General features: G+C 42.0%; 3 protein-coding genes across 3 annotated transcripts in view; all 3 read left to right on the plus strand.

Moving 5' to 3' along the window:
* Positions 8,651 to 10,323, plus strand: LOC109725565. The gene is made up of 4 exons (XM_020254807.1): positions 8,651 to 8,812; positions 9,134 to 9,664; positions 9,894 to 9,912; positions 9,980 to 10,323. The coding sequence occupies exons 1-4, from the start codon at positions 8,651 to 8,653 to the stop codon at positions 10,321 to 10,323; spliced, it is 1,056 nt and encodes a 351-aa protein (XP_020110396.1).
* Positions 11,131 to 11,748, plus strand: LOC109725566. Its single transcript, XM_020254808.1, has one exon. It carries the CDS (start codon positions 11,131 to 11,133, stop codon positions 11,746 to 11,748), a length of 618 nt encoding a protein of 205 aa, XP_020110397.1.
* Positions 17,273 to 19,010, plus strand: part of LOC109725639 (pollen receptor-like kinase 1) — a 3,276-nt gene continuing 1,538 nt past the window's right edge. Inside the window, exons 1-2 of the mRNA XM_020254884.1 lie at positions 17,273 to 18,034; positions 18,161 to 18,838. Coding sequence (XP_020110473.1) covers positions 17,365 to 18,034; positions 18,161 to 18,838 — 1,348 coding nt within the window. The 5' untranslated portion in view covers positions 17,273 to 17,364. The remainder of the gene's footprint in view (positions 18,035 to 18,160; positions 18,839 to 19,010) is intronic.

The raw sequence follows: 19,010 nt of genomic DNA on the forward strand, positions 1-19,010 counted from the left end.
GCATGGAAATTGTATTGAATTGCTATATGGATTTGTCCGTCTGTTTTCGTCCATGCTGATTGATCTATCATAATAGATCAGTTTATAATTGTTTCTTTGTCTTCCTAGTTCATGTCTGAGCATCACGAACAACCTTAACAAACAATAACCTTCATGGTGTCTTCCCGCTTCATTAGTTGAACCTTTTATTCTTTAACATATAATTACAAAATTAAAATTTTTCAACCGCTTTATACTTTGTGCTATAAGTGCAATGCTTTTTTCCTTTTCTTCTCTTTTTGGTTCTTTTAATATTGAAGAGTGCAGTTGGTCAGCTGGTGATGGTAGTACACTGCAGAAATTGCCCTTCTTGACTGTAAACTCATGGTTTTTGCTTAAGAATTAAGTTGCTCGGTTTTTGAAAGCGCTGTTCTGATTTCTAGCTGAAGATGAAAAAAAAAAACTTTGATTGGGTTTTCTTTTTGGTCGTGCAAGAAATGAACCTTCCAGATCTGATGTTGCATGGATTCCATGTTTTGTAAATTCTGTGACCATTTCTATTGCATTAGTCTGATCCATTCTGTTGAGTGTAATCACTGCATTAGTCTGATCGATAAATAACAGTACTTTTGATGTGATGTAGCAGCTTAATGACGGGTGACTATTGCCATGTCATCTCTTGGTAGTTGAATTAGCTGTCATATTATTACTTTTATTAGAAAAATTGATCGAAATTTGAGCAGTGATCTAATTGCAATAAAAATTAAAGCTTAGTAACTTGATTGAAATAAATCGAACTCCAGTGACCTAAATGAAATTGTACCCGAAGTTCAGTGATCAATGTATAATTTACTGTAATTTTCTTTTAGCCCTAGCTCTCTGATTGTCAATCAAAAATGCTGTCAATAATTCTGTAGATCTGTTGACATAGAGGTATCTCAGGTAGGAAAAATTGCTGTAGATTTATTGTGGAAAAAGGGTTAGTGTATATTTCTATAACTTTTTCTCACGATGCTGTTTAGTTATAGCTAGTGATTTAAGTGCCGGGGCTTGGGGTTGTGTCAAGCACTTGCCGGCAGTATGACATGGTGCGTGTCGTGCCGTTGTCCCATTCATAAAAATAACCTATATGTCAGCATATTATAGGATGAAATATATATTTTCCTTAGTATCAATATATTCTGATTGTTTATATTTTTATGAAACCTTTTGCGCATTATGATATAAATTCTTGCTAACTTTAAAGAAGAGAGAGTTTTGAGTTGTGCCATTGATACGAGAGTTGTATTGTGTTGAAATTTTGTTGGCACAGTGCAGCATTGTGGGGACAACTTATGTCGATGAGCACTTAAATTCTTTGTTATAATTCAGGTGGATGCTCATCCAATATACCGGTGGCTTTTATAAAGTTTTAATATGCTTTTGTCTAGTTGTTACTATTGAGAAATACAAACTGCAACAACAGTTTTGTCATGCAACAGTCTATATCTTCTTTTTTTTCTTTTTTTTTTTTCTCCAGCTCTTGGTTTTTGCTTTTTAGCACCAGTTTGGTTCGGGATTAAGGGATGGAATAATTTCTTAATCCCAAAATCATTCCCAAATACCCAATTTGGGAGGTGGGGTTAGTTAACCTCACCCCAAATGGGTTATTCCGGAATAGCCCATTTGGGGTGGGATTAGCTAACCCCACTCCACCCCACTACTCCAACAAAACAAAACACTATTTTATCCACTATTCTTCTTATCGCACCTACTCCAACCAAACACTATTTTATCTATACTTGGACTAAATCCAATTATCAACTAAACACAAAATTACTTAACCCCATCTTTACCCTGAATTTAACTTTATTTCTGGAATAACAAGTTTTTATTTAATCCCGAACTAAACGCTTTTGTCTGTAAATTGGGAGAGGAGCCACCGGTGGAAGAATGACTCATACTTCGTCCCTTACTCTTGCTCGAGGCAAGCTCTTGAGGCCTTTTTAATGACTCATACTATCTGTGGTCTTATCATCCTTGGTCAGATCATCCAAACTATATTCAAGAATCAATTGTTGCAGCTCTTTCTTGTGACATCAGAGTAAACAAATTAGTTCCACACGTGGTGACACTAAAGCAGTCAGAGAGAATGTGATTTTTCTATTGTTGTTACCTTTTTGAGGGGAAGGGCATTACGAGAACACAAACAGACAGATAGTAGATAAGTTAAATGTGCAAAGATTGAGGCCATGTCCTCCTCCCTCGAAAACGTTGTGGCTCTGCGCTTGTACTACAGATAATGCGAGCTAATACAGGTTACGAGTGTGGGATGTACCGACCGTCCCTAGCGTAAGTGGCAAAGTTTACGGGTTAAGAGTGTGGGATGTATCGACCGTCTCTAACGCAAGTGGCAAAGTTTGGTACCCGAGATTTCAAGTTCGAATCTTCGTTGATTCACATTTCCAACTAAGTTTATTTTTAAATGAAATAAATAAAGCGGGTAGCATGCTACCTATCTCTCTCAAAAAAAGAAAAAAGAAAAAAAGAGAGAGCGTGGGATGTTAGATGAGAATCAATTACACGAACTTGATGCAATTGGGACGTGAGTTCTGAGTATGATTCAATTTAACACATGTGATGATTTAATGGACAAAAAATTCATGAAGATGGTAAAGTTTTTGCACCTGTGAGATTAGTTATCATTGCTTGGTGCATGAAATTGTATTGAATTGCTATATGGATTTGTCCGTCTGTTTTCGTCCATGCTGATTGATCTATCATAATAGATCAGTTGATAATTTGTTTCTTTGTCTTCCTAGTTCATGTCTGAGCATCACGAACAACCTTAACAAACAATAACCTTCATGGTGTCTTCCCGCTTCATTAGTTGAACCTTTTATTCTTTAACATATAATTACAAAATTAAATTTTTTCAACCGCTTTATACTTTGTGCTATAAGTGCAATGCTTTTTTCCTTTTCTTCTCTTTTGGGTTCTTTTAATATTGAAGAGTGCAGTTGGTCAGCTGGTGATGGTAGTACACTGCAGAAATTGCCCTTCTTGACTGTAAACTCATGGTTTTTGCTTAAGAATTAAGTTGCTCGGTTTTTGAAAGCGCTGTTCTGATTTCTAGCTGAAGATGAAAAAAAAAAACTTTGATTGGGTTTTCTTTTTGGTCGTGCAAGAAATGAACCTTCCAGATCTGATGTTGCATGGATTCCATGTTTTGTAAATTCTGTGACCATTCTATCTGCATTAGTCTGATCCATTCTGTTGAGTGTAATCACTGCATTAGTCTGATCGATAAATAACAGTACTTTTGATGTGATGTAGCAGCTTAATGACGGGTGACTATTGCCATGTCATCTCTTGGTAGTTGAATTAGCTGTCATATTATTACTTTTATCAGAAAAATTGATCGAAATTTGAGCAGTGATCTAATTGCAATAAAAATTAAAGCTTAGTAACTTGATTGAAATAAATCGAACTCCAGTGACCTAAATGAAATTGTACCCGAAGTTCAGTGATCAATGTATAATTTACTGTAATTTTCTTTTAGCCCTAGCTCTCTGATTGTCAATAAAAAATGCTGTCAATAATTCTGTAGATCTGTTGACATGGAGGTATCTCAGGTAGGAAAATTTGCTGTAGATTTATTGTGGAAAAAGGGTTAGTGTATATTTCTATAACTTTTTCTCACGATGCTGTTTAGTTATAGCTAGTGATTTAAGTGCCAGGGCTTGGGGTTGTGTCAAGCACTTGCCGGCAGTATGACATGGTGCGTGTCGTGCCGTTGTCCCATTCATAAAAATAACCTATATGTCAGCATATTATAGTATGAAATATATATTTTCCTTAGTATCAATATATTCTGATTGTTTATATTTTTATCAAGCCTGTTGCGCATTATTATTGATATAAATTCTTGCTAACTTCAAAGAAAAGAGAGTTTTGAGTTGTGCTATTGGTATGAGGGTTGTATTGTGTTGAAATTTTGTTGGCACGGTGCGGCATTGTGGGGATGAGTTATGTCGATGAGCAATTAAAATTCTTTGTTATAATTCAGGTGGATGCTCATCCAATACACTGGAGGTTTTTATAAATTTTTAATATGCTTTTGTCTAGTTGTTACTATTGAGAAATACAAACTGCAACAACAGTTTTGTCATGCAACAGTCTATATCTTCTTCTTCTTTTTTTTTTTTTTCTTTTCTCCAGCTCTTGGTTTTTGCTTTTTAGAGTTTTCTTGGGGTTGCAGTGTAAGTTTTGTCTGTAAATTGGGAGAGGAGCCACCGGTGGAAGAATGACTCATACTTCGTCCCTTACTCTTGCTCGAGGCAAGCTCTTGAGGCCTTTTTAATGACTCATACTATCTGTGGTCTTATCATCCTTGGTCAGATCATCCAAGCTATATTCAAGAATCAATTGTTGCAGCTCTTTCTTGTGACATCAGAGTAAACAAATTAGTTCCACACGTGGTGACACTAAAGCAGTCAGAGAGAATGTGATTTTTCTATTGTTGTTACCTTTTTGAGGGGAAGGGCATTACGAGAACACAAACAGACAGACAGTAGATAAGTTAAATTTGCAAAGATTGAGGCCATGTCCTCCTCCTCCCTCGAAAACGTTGTGGCTCTGCGCTTGTACTACAGATAATGCGAGCTAATACAGGTTACGAGTGTGGGATGTACCGACCGTCCCTAGCGTAAGTGGCAAAGTTTACGGGTTAAGAGTGTGGGATGTATCGACCGTCTCTAACGCAAGTGGCAAAGTTTGGTACCCGAGATTTCAAGTTCGAATCTTCGTTGATTCACATTTCCAACTAAGTTTATTTTTAAATGAAATAAATAAAGCGGGTAGCATGCTACCTATCTCTCTCAAAAAAAAAGAAAAAAGAAAAAAAGAGAGAGCGTGGGATAGAGAGAGCGTGGGATGTTAGATGAGAATCAATTACATGAACTTGATGCAATTGGGACGTGAGTTCTGAGTATGTGGAGAATTTTTTTTTATTAATATTTAGAAATAAAGAAACGAGAAACAACAAAAAGAACTAGTGAAATGAACTTTTTAATGAAAGAAGAATGAGGAATCAGGATCCACAAAATGGCACTTTGACTCTCCAGATAATAAGAAGAGGCCATGAGCAGCGTTGAGGTAGGTGAGCATAGTAGAAGAAGGAAGGAAGCGCCATTAAGAAGCTATGCATCCAGGAGACTCATGGCAGGCGAGTCTAGTAAAGGAAGGAAGGGAGTGGGAGGTCAGGCGCCTTTAAGAAGCTCTGCACCCAGGTGCCTCGAGGTAGGTGAGCCTAGCAAAGGAGGGAAGGGAGGGGATTGTCAGGCGACATTAAGGAACTCAGTATCTAGTAGCGGGGGGGAGGAAGCAGGGGTCAAGAAGAAATATGGGAAACGGATTACTTGGGCGGACGAGGTTGGTAGGGAGTTACTGAAGCACTCCAGAAGCTTTGAAGAGGAGGAGGTGGCGAAAGCTACTTTCGGCAAGGACTTCCTCAGCAAGCAAAAGGAACGTTTCAATGTCGAACATCAAAGGAGCAAACTTCGAGCTCCGCCCGTGGAAGCTAGGGGTGGAGACTCCTGCAGGGGGGAAGATGGCGCTAATAAGTGCTCCATCCCCTCCAGCTCCCTCTCCTCCAAAGAGTCTTATAAGGACGTGTTGATGAAGAGGCTGGAACCGCACTATCCAACACCAAATCTTCAGAGATCCAACCTTCACACATCCTATCCATCCTACCCTTCTCGGGGCACCCCTTGACGTAGTCTAGCGAAGAGGTGTGATCGGTGCCTCGCCAGCGATCACGTCGCCAGCGCTTGTCGTGACCGAGTTCGGTGTTGGAGGTGTTGGAAGACCGGCCATCGAGCATACTCTTGTAGGGGTAAATCAACTACGAGCGACGCAACTATGGACAGAGCTGTTAACCGGAGGGGGCGTACGCCACTTCCGAAGGTGTTTGTACCGTATACTGAAGAGTATCTACGTAGAGTCGAGCTGCGCCGAAATGCTATTCTCGCGGACATTATACAACCGGCTAATTTAGGCCACGACCCAATCACAGTCATTAAGACGGCTCTTGCTAGCCGTTTCGGAGGGTACGTCGATGACTTTGCTGTCGCACGATATAGAGAAAGGGACTTTGCTATCTTCTTGCTGGAATGGGTTCCGACGGACCTTCTGATCAGGAGAGAGATCATCACACTGAACGGTTTTTGGATCAGGTGTTGGCCCTGGGGTCAATACCGATATGCCCGTCCACACTGAGTCTTGTTCAAAGCGTGGATCCGTCTGTTGAATCTCCCCTTTAAGATCTGGTCGGTGGCTCGGGTGGCGGCATTGGTCAGCAGTTTTGGTCGCTTCATAAGGGCGGACTCAGCGATCAAGGCGATGACGGATCTCAGAGCCTTTAGATGTCAGATCGCTCTCGACTCAATTAACAACATCCCCCAGAACCTGCCGGTTATTGGCGGTGAGGAATTGTTCCCGGTGATGGTCCACCTAGAATGGTGGGAAAGATCTGAGGAGGGCGGTGCCGAGGTGCCTCCAGCGCCGCCGCGTGACGACCAAGGTGGCGCCTAGCCATAGGCGGAAGGTGGCCATGATGGTGGAGATGCAAACCCTGAGGATGAGGATATGGAGGACGCACCAGGGGAGCTGGAGGAAGCCAAGCCCGCCCCTCCGACCTGCAGATCTCTGGGGGTCATGACGGCTCGGAATGGCCCTACTGTGGCTCTCTAATTAGGGTTCGCGGCGAGGCTCCGATCGGCGGCCGGCCGGAGGATCTCGGTTCCAAAGAGGCACGGCGGCTTGGGGATCGAGGCTATGGCAGCGCGCGAAACGAGGAAGGTCGGGGGATCCAGGAGCCTTGAGTTTTGCATTAGTTCGGAAGGTGGATAGAGGGGGTCTTCGTTGGCATGCTTAACTCCTCCTTTTTCTTTACAGGTTAAGTATTTTCTTCTGCATCAGGACTTGCCTAGGGAGGAGAGTAACTCTTCTTTGGAAGTCGGGGGGCTCGAGGCCTTTAAGGTACTAAGTCAAACCTCGGGTTTCAAAACAAGGTGGATCACTTCAGTTACTTGGTCTACACCCAACTTCCTCACTTTCCAGGTGGCTTCGGATGGAAGGAGTCTTGGGGAGGCAGCTGCTTTGGGTCCTGGGCCGCTCTCAGTCGGGCGTTTTGTAGTCGTTTTGGGCCTCGGGCCGTACTCAGTCCCGAGAATGGATCCATCTCTGGATTGCCAGTTATGGGCCACACCCTCCTGGAGTTCTTGGTTTCACGCGAGCCCGATCCCGGTCCTTTCTAGATCCGCGAGCCTCGCCCACTACCATTCCTGCGACTTGGGCCTGGGCCTGCTCGCCGACTCGCGCCCGAGCCCCTTCCCTGCTGTGGACTCGGGCCTGGGCCTGCTTTTCGATCCACGCCCGAGCCCCCTCCTCCGTCTTCCGAACTCGGGCCTGGGCCCCCCCTCTGGTTTGCACCAGACACTCCTCCATCTCTCGACCTAAGGCCTGGGCCTACTCGCCGCCCTGAGCCTCCTCTCCGACTCACGCCCCTTGGACTCCGGGTTGGCCGAGCTAGCTCCCGAACTCGCTTGCGTGTGCGAGGGCATCTCGGACCCTGGTCTGGCACAGCACCCTCCTGGACCTGCCGATCTGGGAAGGAGCCACCCCTGTCACGGCCAGCTTCTCCTCCTTGACCGCCCCCTCCCATTACTTGGAGAGGAAACCGCAGATCCTGGACAGGACTTTGGTCTGCGTTCTCCTGGCGACAAGTTCGACTAGTGCTTGAGCCCGAGTGCTACTGACCTCGCAACCAGAGTTCGCATCGGCCCAATCCACTCTGAACCGGCGCAACTTGTCCCTACGAAGGCGGATGCTACGCTTACCTCCCAGGGCACCTCGGCTACACTGAGATCAAGCACGCGGCTACAGGATCTATAATCGTTCTCTACCCTTTGCAAGGCCATGCGCAGGAAAGCTAGACTACTCGAGGGTGCGCCTCCTGGACCCGGGACCAAGGCGTGCAAACTGACTAGAAAGCGTGTCAAGTCGAAAAGTCTACTGTGCGGGGTGGACCTCTCTGATGCCGAAGCCTCGGAGCTTCGCAGGTTCATACGGGTAGGGGCGTAGCGCGTTGCCTCTGGCTCCTCTCCGTGTCTGCGTCGTACTCTTTAGTGTGTGTAGCTCTTTTTTCATGTTTAATATCTTGTGTTGGAACGTTCGCGGTCTTAATGACCCCACTAAGCGTCGTTGCGTTAGGTCGGTCGTCTCTAAATATTTCTGCTCAGTGGTCTGTATCCAAGAATCCAAAGTAGATTCTGTGTCCCGATCATTCCTCCACTCTTGTTGCGGTTCTAGTTTTGACAGGTGTCATTTTGTTCCCGCAACCGGGGCTTCTGGAGGCTTAATTTCTTGTTGGAGTTCTAGATTTTTCTCGTGCGATGTGGCTTTAGTGCGAAAGTATTCTCTAACTCTTTACCTAACTCACCGTGCGAGTGGGAGATCCTTCCTTATTACGAATGTCTACGGACCTCCAACTTGGGACGGCAAAGATGAGTTCTGCTCTGAACTTCTCTCCCTCAGCAGTATCTGCTCTTCCAACTGGGTAACATGCGGAGATTTCAATTTCACCAAGAACCAATCTGAAAGAAAAGGAAAGCCTTGGAGCTCCAAAGCGATGGCCATGTTCTCTGATCTCATTAATAGTCTCGCGGTTATTGACTTACCTTTGTCTAATCAAAAGTTCACCTGGTCCAACATGCAACATTGCCCAACCCTAGCCACGCTCGACAGGTTTCTCATCTCGACGGAATGGGATCAATATTTTCCCTTCAACAAGGTCAAAGCTCTCCCCAAAATCAATTCCGATCATAAACCGATAGTACTTGAAACGGGGCCGCCACCTGCCCCGCGAAGGTTTCGTTTCGAGAGGGTTTGGCTCACTATGGAGGACTTTACTTCAAAAGTGCCCCACTAGTGGAATGAATCTGCCGGTAAGAAATCAGCCATCTTATCTATCTCTGCTAAGCTCCGACACTGCAGAGTCCGGATAAAAGAATGGTGCAAGACTCACTTCCACAGCATCTTCAATGCTAAGATTCAATTACAATTAGAACTCTAAGCTATTGACCAACTTGAAGAATTGCAAAACCTGCCCCAGGAAACCTTGGATAAGCGGGCAGAACTCAAGTCACAGCTCCTCCTAATACTTGAGGAGGAAGAAATCTTGTGGAAAACTAGGGCTAAACAGCGTTGGTTGAAGGAAGGCGATGGCAACACCAAATTCTTCCATGCTGTCGCTAATGGTCGCAAGCGTTCTAACACAATCGTCGCCATTGAGGACGACAATTGGCAGCAGATAACCAATGAAGAGCTTAAGAGATCGTACTTCTACCAATCCTTTAAGCGAGTGTTTGGGACTCAAGGGGATAGTCCTTCGTCTCTCGGTGATTGGAGCGGCCTTTATCATTCCAACAGATTACTTGATCCCGACTCCCTGACGGCACCATTTACCCTTGATGAAGTCAAGACTGCCACCTTCCAACTAGGTAGCGACAAGGCGCCCGGGCCGGATGGCTTTCCACTTGTTTTCTTTCAAACCTTCTGGGATGTGGTCAAGGACGATATCACCAAGGTCTTTTCTGAGTTCCACGATGGCACACTTTTCACGGGCCCGATAGACTACTCCTTTGTCTGTCTCATCCCAAAAAAAGAGGGCGCGCGCAAAGCTAGAGACTTTCGACCCATAAGCCTCATCAAGGAATTCAAAAAATTATTTTCAAAGTCTTGGCTAACAGACTAGCAATTAAACTGCCGTCCATTATCTCTGCAACGCAATCGGCCTTCCTCAAAGACCGACTGTTAACAGACTCGTTTGTCACTGCAAGCAAACTAGTAAACTGGTGCTCTAAATCTGGCAGGGAATGCGCAAGTATCAAGGTTGACTTCAAGAAAGCTTACGACAACGTCAGATGGTCTTTCCTAAAGTGTATCTTGCAATGGCTAGGCTTCAGCGATAAATGGTGGGCGTGGATTGAGCAATGTATTTGCAATGCCAAAGTAGCCATTCTAGTGAATGATGTCCCAACCCCATGGTTGAAACCTAGAAGGGGGCTTCGGCAGGGAGATCCCCTCTCTCCATACCTCTTCTTACTGGTGGCCGACTGTTTAGCTAGACTGACTGAAACCGCAAGACGAAACAATCAGCTACAAGGCATTGAACCATCCGATGACTGCCAAACGGTGCTTATACAATACGTCGATGACACAATATTCTTCTGTGAACCAAGGAAACGTTTTATGCAACCTGCTGTTTCTCTGGAATATGTTCGAATGGGCCTCTGGCCTTAGAATCAATATGGAGAAATCGGAACCGCACTACTTAGGGCCCAACCCAAACAAGGCCGCAAGACTCGCCAACATTTTAGGATGCCAAGTCGGACGATTACCATTCCACTATCTAGGTCTACCACTTCACAATAAACAACTCTGTAAGGAAGACTCGGCTGTGGTCATTAATCGCATTGAGGCAAGAATCGAAGGCTAGAAAGCTAAACTACTCACTAGGGGGAAGACTCATGCTTGTTAACTCGGTTCTCACCAACCTGCCCGCTATTCTACTTTTCCATCTTTAAGGCGCCACAGTGGATATTGAATCGGATTGAGGGACTCAGAAGAGCCTTCTTTTGGAAGGGGTGCTCCAAAATCACCGGTGGCACTTACCTTGTCAACTGGAAAACTGTTTGCAAAAGTAAAAGAAAAGGGGGACTTGGAATCTTAGACTTAAAATTCATGAATCTGGCCCTAATAACTAAATGGTGGTGGTGCTACTTTACCAATCCAGACCTCCTTTGGTGTAAATTGATTAGAGCTCTTTACTACGTCAGGCGAAAACCGCTACTTGAGGGTAGAGCCTTTGTCCCTTATTCGCAATGGTGGAAGAGCGTGCTCTGTTGTCGAGAAGTGTTTTCCTGCGGAGTAACCTTTGAGCTCGGCGACGGAAGAAATATCAGGACGTGGCACGACATCTGGGTCGGAGAAACCCCTCTTCGTACCCTATTCCCGGTCATCTTTCGAAACATTAGGAATAAGGAAGCCCGGATTTCTCAGTGCTGGAATCAGGATGGCTGGAGATGGCGCTATATCTGTCGAGGCTCTATGCCGGCCCTCTCTGCTGATAGCCGCGGACAGTTATCGATGCTTAAAGACTTGCTTCGAGGCCACCGCCCAAGCGACAGATCGGACTCGATCAGATGGCGATGGACCTCTGACCAACTATTCACTGTCAAATCCCTTTACCAGCTCATCACGGATGCTGGACTACGTGTCTCGATGAATCAACACATTTGGAATCTAAAAATTCCTGTTAAAATTAAAGTCTTCATTTGGCTGCTTCTTCGAAAGAGATTACCCACTGCTGACATATTGCTTATCCGAGGCATGCACGTAAACCAGAACTGTGCTTTCTGCGCGATCCTCACGGAAAGCTGCGACCATATTTTCAACGATTGCGTGTACGTTCGATTCCTTCTTCTCAATATAGGAGGATCGGACACAACTGATGTCAGCACAGGCGATGTTCGAGATCACTGGGCCGAAACTACTGAAATCCTTGCTGACTCGTCGAGAAAACAAGGCTTGATCCTCCTGGCTGCAACTTGGTGGGTAATCTGGACAGATAGAAACAACTCTGTTTTCAGAGGAAACCCGCCCAATGTCACCTGGTCTCTTGAACGTGTCAAACAACTAATCAGCAATTGGACCACAATGCTCTGATGTCTCTTCTGTAACCCTTCCTCTGTTCCACTTTCTTCTGTTAACTTGATTTTCTTTTTGCTCTTTAATTTCTTTTTTGCCTTTTTACCGGGTTCTCGGAGGCCTAAGCTGTTTCCAACTTGTACGTTCAGTTTATCTTACTTAATGAATGAAGCGGGTAGCTTGCTACCTATTTCTCAAAAAAAAAAAAAAGAAAGAAGAATGAGAAATTATTCCTTTGGGTTCTTTTTCATTCATCTGAAAAAAAAAGTTAGATTTTAAAGGTGTTTCGAAGATGTAAGTAGGAACAAGGCCGGGTAGGAGGCGAGAGAGAAAGGATCTCAACTCAACTACAGATTGTGACAGGTCTGGCAAGTAGGAAAAGGCGTAACTTCACAAAGAGATGGAAAATCATTTGCAGTCAGACGGCCTCAGACGCAGCAGTTTACCCTTAAAATGAGAGGGACTATCTCTAATTTTTGTTATCTGAAAAATTTAAAGGCACGACGAAACTATGCATAGACATTATTTGTTGTATTCAAAAGTCATGATTGTGAAATAGTTGTGAAGCCGCAGCCTTCTCTTTGAATTGACCAGAATTAGAAAATAAAAAGGAAATAAATGGTGAGGCCACCCTAATTTCATCAAACAATGGTAGGAGTCCAGCGTTGCAACACATCTAGACCTGGCAAACAGCAGAGTTAGGTCACCCGCGGGTGGGTTATTGTACCCATGGGTTATTTGGGCATAAATAAAATTTATACGTAAAGTTTTGAGTAGCCAACATCTTTATCCATACCCGTCTGTGGATAGGCAGGTGAGTTTGCGGATTACCCGTAATTTTTTTTTTCTTTTTTGCTCTTATATTTTTTAAATACAAAACACATATATTTAAATTTTAAAAATATAATATAACTCATTATTTAAAATATCATAACATATAATAAAACATTACAAGTCTTAAAGCAAAAAAATTTTATAAAAAAGTAACGCGATAAGAAATGAGGGTTAGGATTTTTAGAATGAGTAAATAAAAATATATATATTTAATTAAGAAAATATATCTTGTAATTAAAAAATATATGTGTGGGTACCGTGGGTACTTGCGGATTATCTAAAATGCTCACAGCTTAATTAATATTCATTCGTTTTTTCCGTATTTTTTTGGGTTGAAAAACTTGGTATCTATACCAGCAAATTTGCGGGTAACCCGTAGGCACCTGCGGGTATGGGTTGAGATTGTTAGGTCTAAACACATCTCATGCCACTTGACAAGGGGGACAATGAGTTAGATCAGCAGAATGTTTTCTTTTTCTTCGTTCTTTTTTTTTTTTTTTTTTTTTTTTTTTTTTTTTTTTTTTTTTCCCTTTTGGCAAATTCACTTGGTTTAATCTGTTCAAGTGTCATGCTACTGTAACGTCAAAAGAGAATAAAGGTTCTAATTTCTTCTCCATTCGAACTATACCACGCTCAATTAATTAATTTCCTGCTTTTAATACGGGTACTTGAGACAACTAAGCTTTTGGATCTCATTACCACGATGTCCTAAACAAATGGTATTTGTTGGAATTCAAAATGTGGGTTAGCACAGTATTCTGAATATTCCTGATCTATCCAAACCTCTAAGCTCAACATGGAAAATAGAAGTTACCTGAGTCTAGAGAGATCATATGCATTTCATATTTTCATATGATACAAGTTGTCCCAACTCCTGCCCAAATGCTTAAAATTTTAAAGGGCCTTGACACATACAAGGCATTATTACTAGCAAGTAGCAGAGACCCAATGCGATCACATGAAACCCACGTATTAATCCATAATTAATACGTGGCATAAATTCAGCCTACATACTAGATAAAACTAACATACGGCACAATCAACTTTACGTGTTAGATGCGACTAACACACAGCTATTGGGTCATCTGCAAGCTAGGGAATGTGAGCCAAACTCTTATACCACATTAAAGGCCTTTCAATTCAAAAGCTCAAGCTAGTAGATGTAGACGCCCTCTTCATTATATAAAGGTCAAGGTTCTATTTTGTATCTAATATGAGACTATTATTCCTAACAAAAATAAATTGGTTTAATTTACCAAATCAAACTTGGTTCAATCATGAGGTAGCAATTAGGCAAGATAGGATTGAAGTTGGTACTCAGATAAAAAAAAACAAAGAAAAAAAAGAAGAAGAGAAAATAATACATAGGTTTGTTAAGAGTGCTGATGAATTGCTGATGAAGCACTTAATAAATATACATAAAAATCAGTCATATATTAGTGTTGTATTTTCTAGAATTTAAAGAAAGAGAGTCTAGTTCTAACCTGTTTATCTCAAACAATGAAAAATAAACTCTTGAAGCATCCTTATATTAAAAAATATTGGCTAGCCTTATGCATATATAACAAAAAAGAAAATTAATTCCTGCTTTTACAATGATTCCTTAATATAGAAGTTACTTCTAGAACTAAGAAATTTAGCTACTTTTGCATGCTATAATTTGATAATTTGATAACTTTGCTAACTGTTGATATATATTTCGAACCTCTTAGTTCTAGAAGTAACTTATCAAATTATTAGCCGTTTTCCTAAGCTTCACATGCAAAAGTAGCTAAATTTCTACTTTCCATTTTGAATTTAAGTTTTCTAACATTATTTTTTTATGAAAATTTTAATTTCAACTGTTCATTATGAGGTTATTTGTTTACTAAACAAATAAAATCAAAAAATTATAAAATTTTATTTTTAAATAATTCCAACACTGTAGATCATATCTAATAGAGTTGATTGCTGAATCGAATGTTCCATCATAAAAAATAACTTACAAGTACGGAGGCATCCGTACTTTCAAAAATATAATAGCCTAGCTTCACATATATCCTATTCTAGTTCTAACATCTATATCTCTATACATATTTATTTCTTATATATTAATTTTCATGACTAAATCTCACATGTATCCACCCCTTAATGCGGGGTTTACATTTTTTTTTTTTGTAACTTTTTCTCCTTTTTTGTAGATTTACTAAGCATAAAGAGTTTTTTTTTACTCTTTCCTTTACCTTTTGGTATTTTCTACGCTCTTCCTTAAATTTTCAAATTCGAACCTTATTGTATTTCATATTTAGAGTCAATTAATTAATTAAAAGTGATACTATATATATAATATGTATATGTATATATATATATATACATATACATATATATGTATAATATATGATATGTACATAACATATATATGTATATATATGTATAATATATATATATATATATATACATATACAATATATTATATGTAATATGTATATGTATATATATATATATTATATGTAATATGTATATATTATATGTATATGTATGTAGTATATGTATATGTATTGTATGTATATGTATATGTATATATGTATCATATAATATATATATGTACATATATATATATATATATATTTATATATAATTATTATCATATATATATATATGTACATATACATATATAATATATATATACATAATATATATATATATATATTATGGGGCAATTTTTTATATACCCTGAAAGTTTCTGATTTTTCGATTTACCCCTCTTAGAAGGCAATTGAAAATACCCTCCTACGTTTCAACCTATTTCTAATATTACCATTAGAGTTAAAATCTGTTAAGTAACACTGTTATTCTCTGTAAAATTACTCTTTTACCCTTTTCAAAATATACCCTTCCATCATCATTGTCTTTCTTATTTGCCATAAAGTCAGGGGCACAAAAAGTATTTCAACTTTTTTCTTTTCCATATACCCTCTACCGTAACCAACCTTTCTTATTTGCCTTAAGATAAGGGCAAAATTGCATTTTAATTTTTTTAACTGTGATAGATATTTAACTCACGTTTAACTCAGGTTAACTTAACAGAAGATAACTGCGGGGTATTTTGCAATAACGTGTGAACATATGAGGACATTTTAGAAGAAAAAAAAAAGTAGGGTAGATCGGATATTTCCAGACGCCATGAGGGATATAGGAAATCTATCCCATACTATATATGTATATATATATATATATACATACATACATACATATATATATATATATACATACATACATACATATATACATACATACATACATATATACATACATACATACATATATACATACATACATACATATATATATATGCTTCTGGAAGCACGGAGCGCTCCGTGCTTCCAAGTTGTTTTCGATGTTCGGACTTTCGAATCGACGATCGACTCTGTTAGACTTGATCTAGAGTATTTGAAGTATCTAGAAAATAAATTTTGCGATTTTTCGATATCATTTGCCCAGTAATCGAAGTGGCTCAAAATCAACGGCTAAAAATAAAAATCATACAAAATATGATGATACGATATTAAAATTTTAGATCAAATTTATTGATCTTGTTTTATACGATATAAAGAATTTTCTATCAAAATTTCATTTGATTTGGATATTTCTACACCGTTAAACTTGCAAACGGCTCACCACGGCCGTTAAAATTATTGATTTTGAGCCCTTCGATCACTAGGCAAATGATATCGAAAAATCACAAAATTTATTTTCTATATACTTCAAATACTCTAGATTAACTCTAACGGAGCCGATTGTTGATTAGAAAGTCCGAACATCGAAAATAACTTGGAAGCACGGAGGGCCCCGTGCTTCCAGAAGCATACCAGCCCACTCATATATATATATATATATATATATATATATATATATATATATATATATATAGTAAGGCTACTATGCTATCGGAAGCACGGAGCCTTTCGTGCTTCCAGCTCGTTTTCGATATTGAGCCTCACTCTATATATATATATATTGTCCAGCTATGGTGCTTGTACAAGCACCAAGCACTTGGTGCTTGTAAAGTTTTTTCCGTTAGATCTATACCTTTGATCATTTTTATCCGTTAGATTATGTTATTCAACCAACCACCCACTTAACCTTAGGGAGCCCACATCATCCTAACCGCACATCCCTTAATCCAATGGTCAAAAACTTACAAGCACCAATGACTTGGTACTTTTAAAAGTATAGGAGCTCAATTCTATATATATATATACTAACTTGATACACTTGAAATATTTGAAACCACAGAGTACTAACTTGATACATTTGAAACCACAAGGTACTAAAGTGAGAAAGTGCGAAACTACAAAATACTAAAGTGAAAAAGTGCGAAACTACAGGGTACTAACTTGATACACTTTAAAACACATGATAGTAAAATAAAAAAGTGCGAAACTACGGGAGGGTTTTTGAAGTTTTCCCTAACATTTAATTAGGGATCTTTGGGCATTTTTTTTTACCCTTAAAAAAAATGAGGAGAGAAAATTCCAACCAAAATGGGGGGCCAGCCTTATGTTTCTCTCCCAAACAGCTCAAATCCTGGACTCCATCACTCTCTCCCCCTTCCTATTCTTAGCCCACTTAATTCCAACCCCATGTACACCGCCCTTTCTCTCTCTCTCTCTCTCCACCCTTCCTACATTCTTTGACCATCACAACTCACCCCTCTTTCTCTCTCTCTCTCTCTCTCTCTCTCTCTCTCTCTCTAACCTTCAATAGCATCCCCATTCATTCTCCCTGAGCGAGCGAGGGTGGCCTTCTTCCTCTGTTGCCATGGCCACGGCCGGACCGTCGGCCCCTCTTGGCATCCTCTTCCTGTCCGGCCTCGTCTTCGCCACCATCCTGTCAGCCAATGCCTCCGACGCCGACGTTCTGCTTAAATTCAAGGCGGTGATCTCCGACCCAGCCGGCGCCCTCCGCACGTGGACCGCCGACACGGCCCCATGCACGCCGAAAGCCGACGACTCCAGCTGGGCCGGCGTCATCTGCGACAACGGCACCGTGCTCGGCCTGCAGCTCGAGGGCATGCGCTTGTCCGGCACGCTGGACCTGGGCCTGCTCGCGGGCCTCGCGGGGCTCCGGACGTTGAGCTTCATGAACAACTCGTTCCGAGGCGCCATGCCGGACGTGAAGAGGCTCGTCGGCCTGCGGTCGATATACCTGTCGATGAACCAGCTGTCGGGTCCGATCGCGGGCGACGCGTTCGACGGGATGTGGTCGCTGAAGAAGGTCCACCTCTCGCAGAACGGATTCTCCGGGCCGATCCCGGCGTCGCTGGCGGCCGCGCCCAAGCTTCTCGAGCTGAAGCTGGACGGGAACCGGTTCGAGGGCGCCATCCCAGACCTCCGGCAGAAGGAACTGCAGGTCGTGAACGTGTCCGGCAATAGCCTGGAGGGCCCCATCCCGGCCGCACTCGCCACGATGGACGCAGACTTGTTCGCAGGTACACATTAATATACCATCGATCTCCTAATTCAGATGATACATATTGTGCATTTCCTTGAAGACTAGTAGTTGTTAGTTATATATATTCTGTACGATCTGTGTTAATTGTTGGTTGTTGTTGCAGGCAACAAGGGCCTTTGCGGCGCGCCCCTCGGCGTGCCGTGCGCTTCGTCATCCGTGTCGCCGTCGAACAAGTCCTCAAGCTCGGCAATGGCGGTGAGCCTTGCGATCGCTGTGGTGGCCACGGTAGGAATCGTCGGATTAGCGCTCCTCGCGCTCCGCCGCCAGCCGTCCCGGGTGCAGGAAGAGCAGCTGGGCCGGCTGCCGTCTTCCAAGAACTCCTCCGCCAAGAAGGCCCGGACGGCGTCGTACAAAGAGAACAAGCTGGAGGAGGGCCCCCCGGCGGACGAGCGCCAGAGCGAAAGCGGAAGAGGGAGCGGGAGCGGGAGCGGCAGAAAGTCGGCGGCGGGGGGCCACGAGCAAGGGAGGCTGGTGTTCGTGAAGGAGGACATGGTGAGGTTCGAGCTGCACGACCTGCTCAAGTCGTCGGCGGAGGTGCTCGGCGCCGGGAAACTGGGGTGCTCCTACAAGGCCACGTTGACGAGTGGGCACTCCATGGTGGTGAAGAGGTTCAGGGACATGAACAGGGTGGGGAAGGAGGATTTTGAGGAGCACATGAGGAGGCTCGGGAGGTTGGCTCACCCCAATTTGCTCCCTCTCGTGGCTTACTATTACAGGAAGGAGGAGAAGCTGCTCGTCAACCGCTATGTGCCCAATAGGAGTGTGGCTCATCTGCTGCATGGTAATTGTTATTATTACTATTTTTTTTAAGCTCCTAAATCTTTTTTCTTTTTTTCTTTTTTAAGGTTCCATATGCCAATTATGATAATTCCTTACCTTAGTTTTTTTTTTTTTGTTTTTTTCTAATTCTAGGATGGTTTTTCTATTCCAAAAGCTAGCATTTTCTACCAAAA

Source organism: Ananas comosus, linkage group 20, assembly GCF_001540865.1.
Source record: "Ananas comosus cultivar F153 linkage group 20, ASM154086v1, whole genome shotgun sequence".
Classification (NCBI taxonomy): Eukaryota; Viridiplantae; Streptophyta; class Magnoliopsida; order Poales; family Bromeliaceae; genus Ananas; species Ananas comosus.

Bases quoted from the DNA above. Each gene is read 5' to 3' on its own strand.
- LOC109725565 (XM_020254807.1), top strand. From the start codon at position 8,651: ATGGCCATGTTCTCTGATCTCATTAATAGTCTCGCGGTTATTGACTTA. The intron at 8,813-9,133 runs GTCAAAGCTCTC...AACCTGCCCCAG, and splicing joins AATATTTTCCCTTCAACAAG to GAAACCTTGGATAAGCGGGC.
- LOC109725566 (XM_020254808.1), top strand. From the start codon at position 11,131: ATGCCGGCCCTCTCTGCTGATAGCCGCGGACAGTTATCGATGCTTAAA.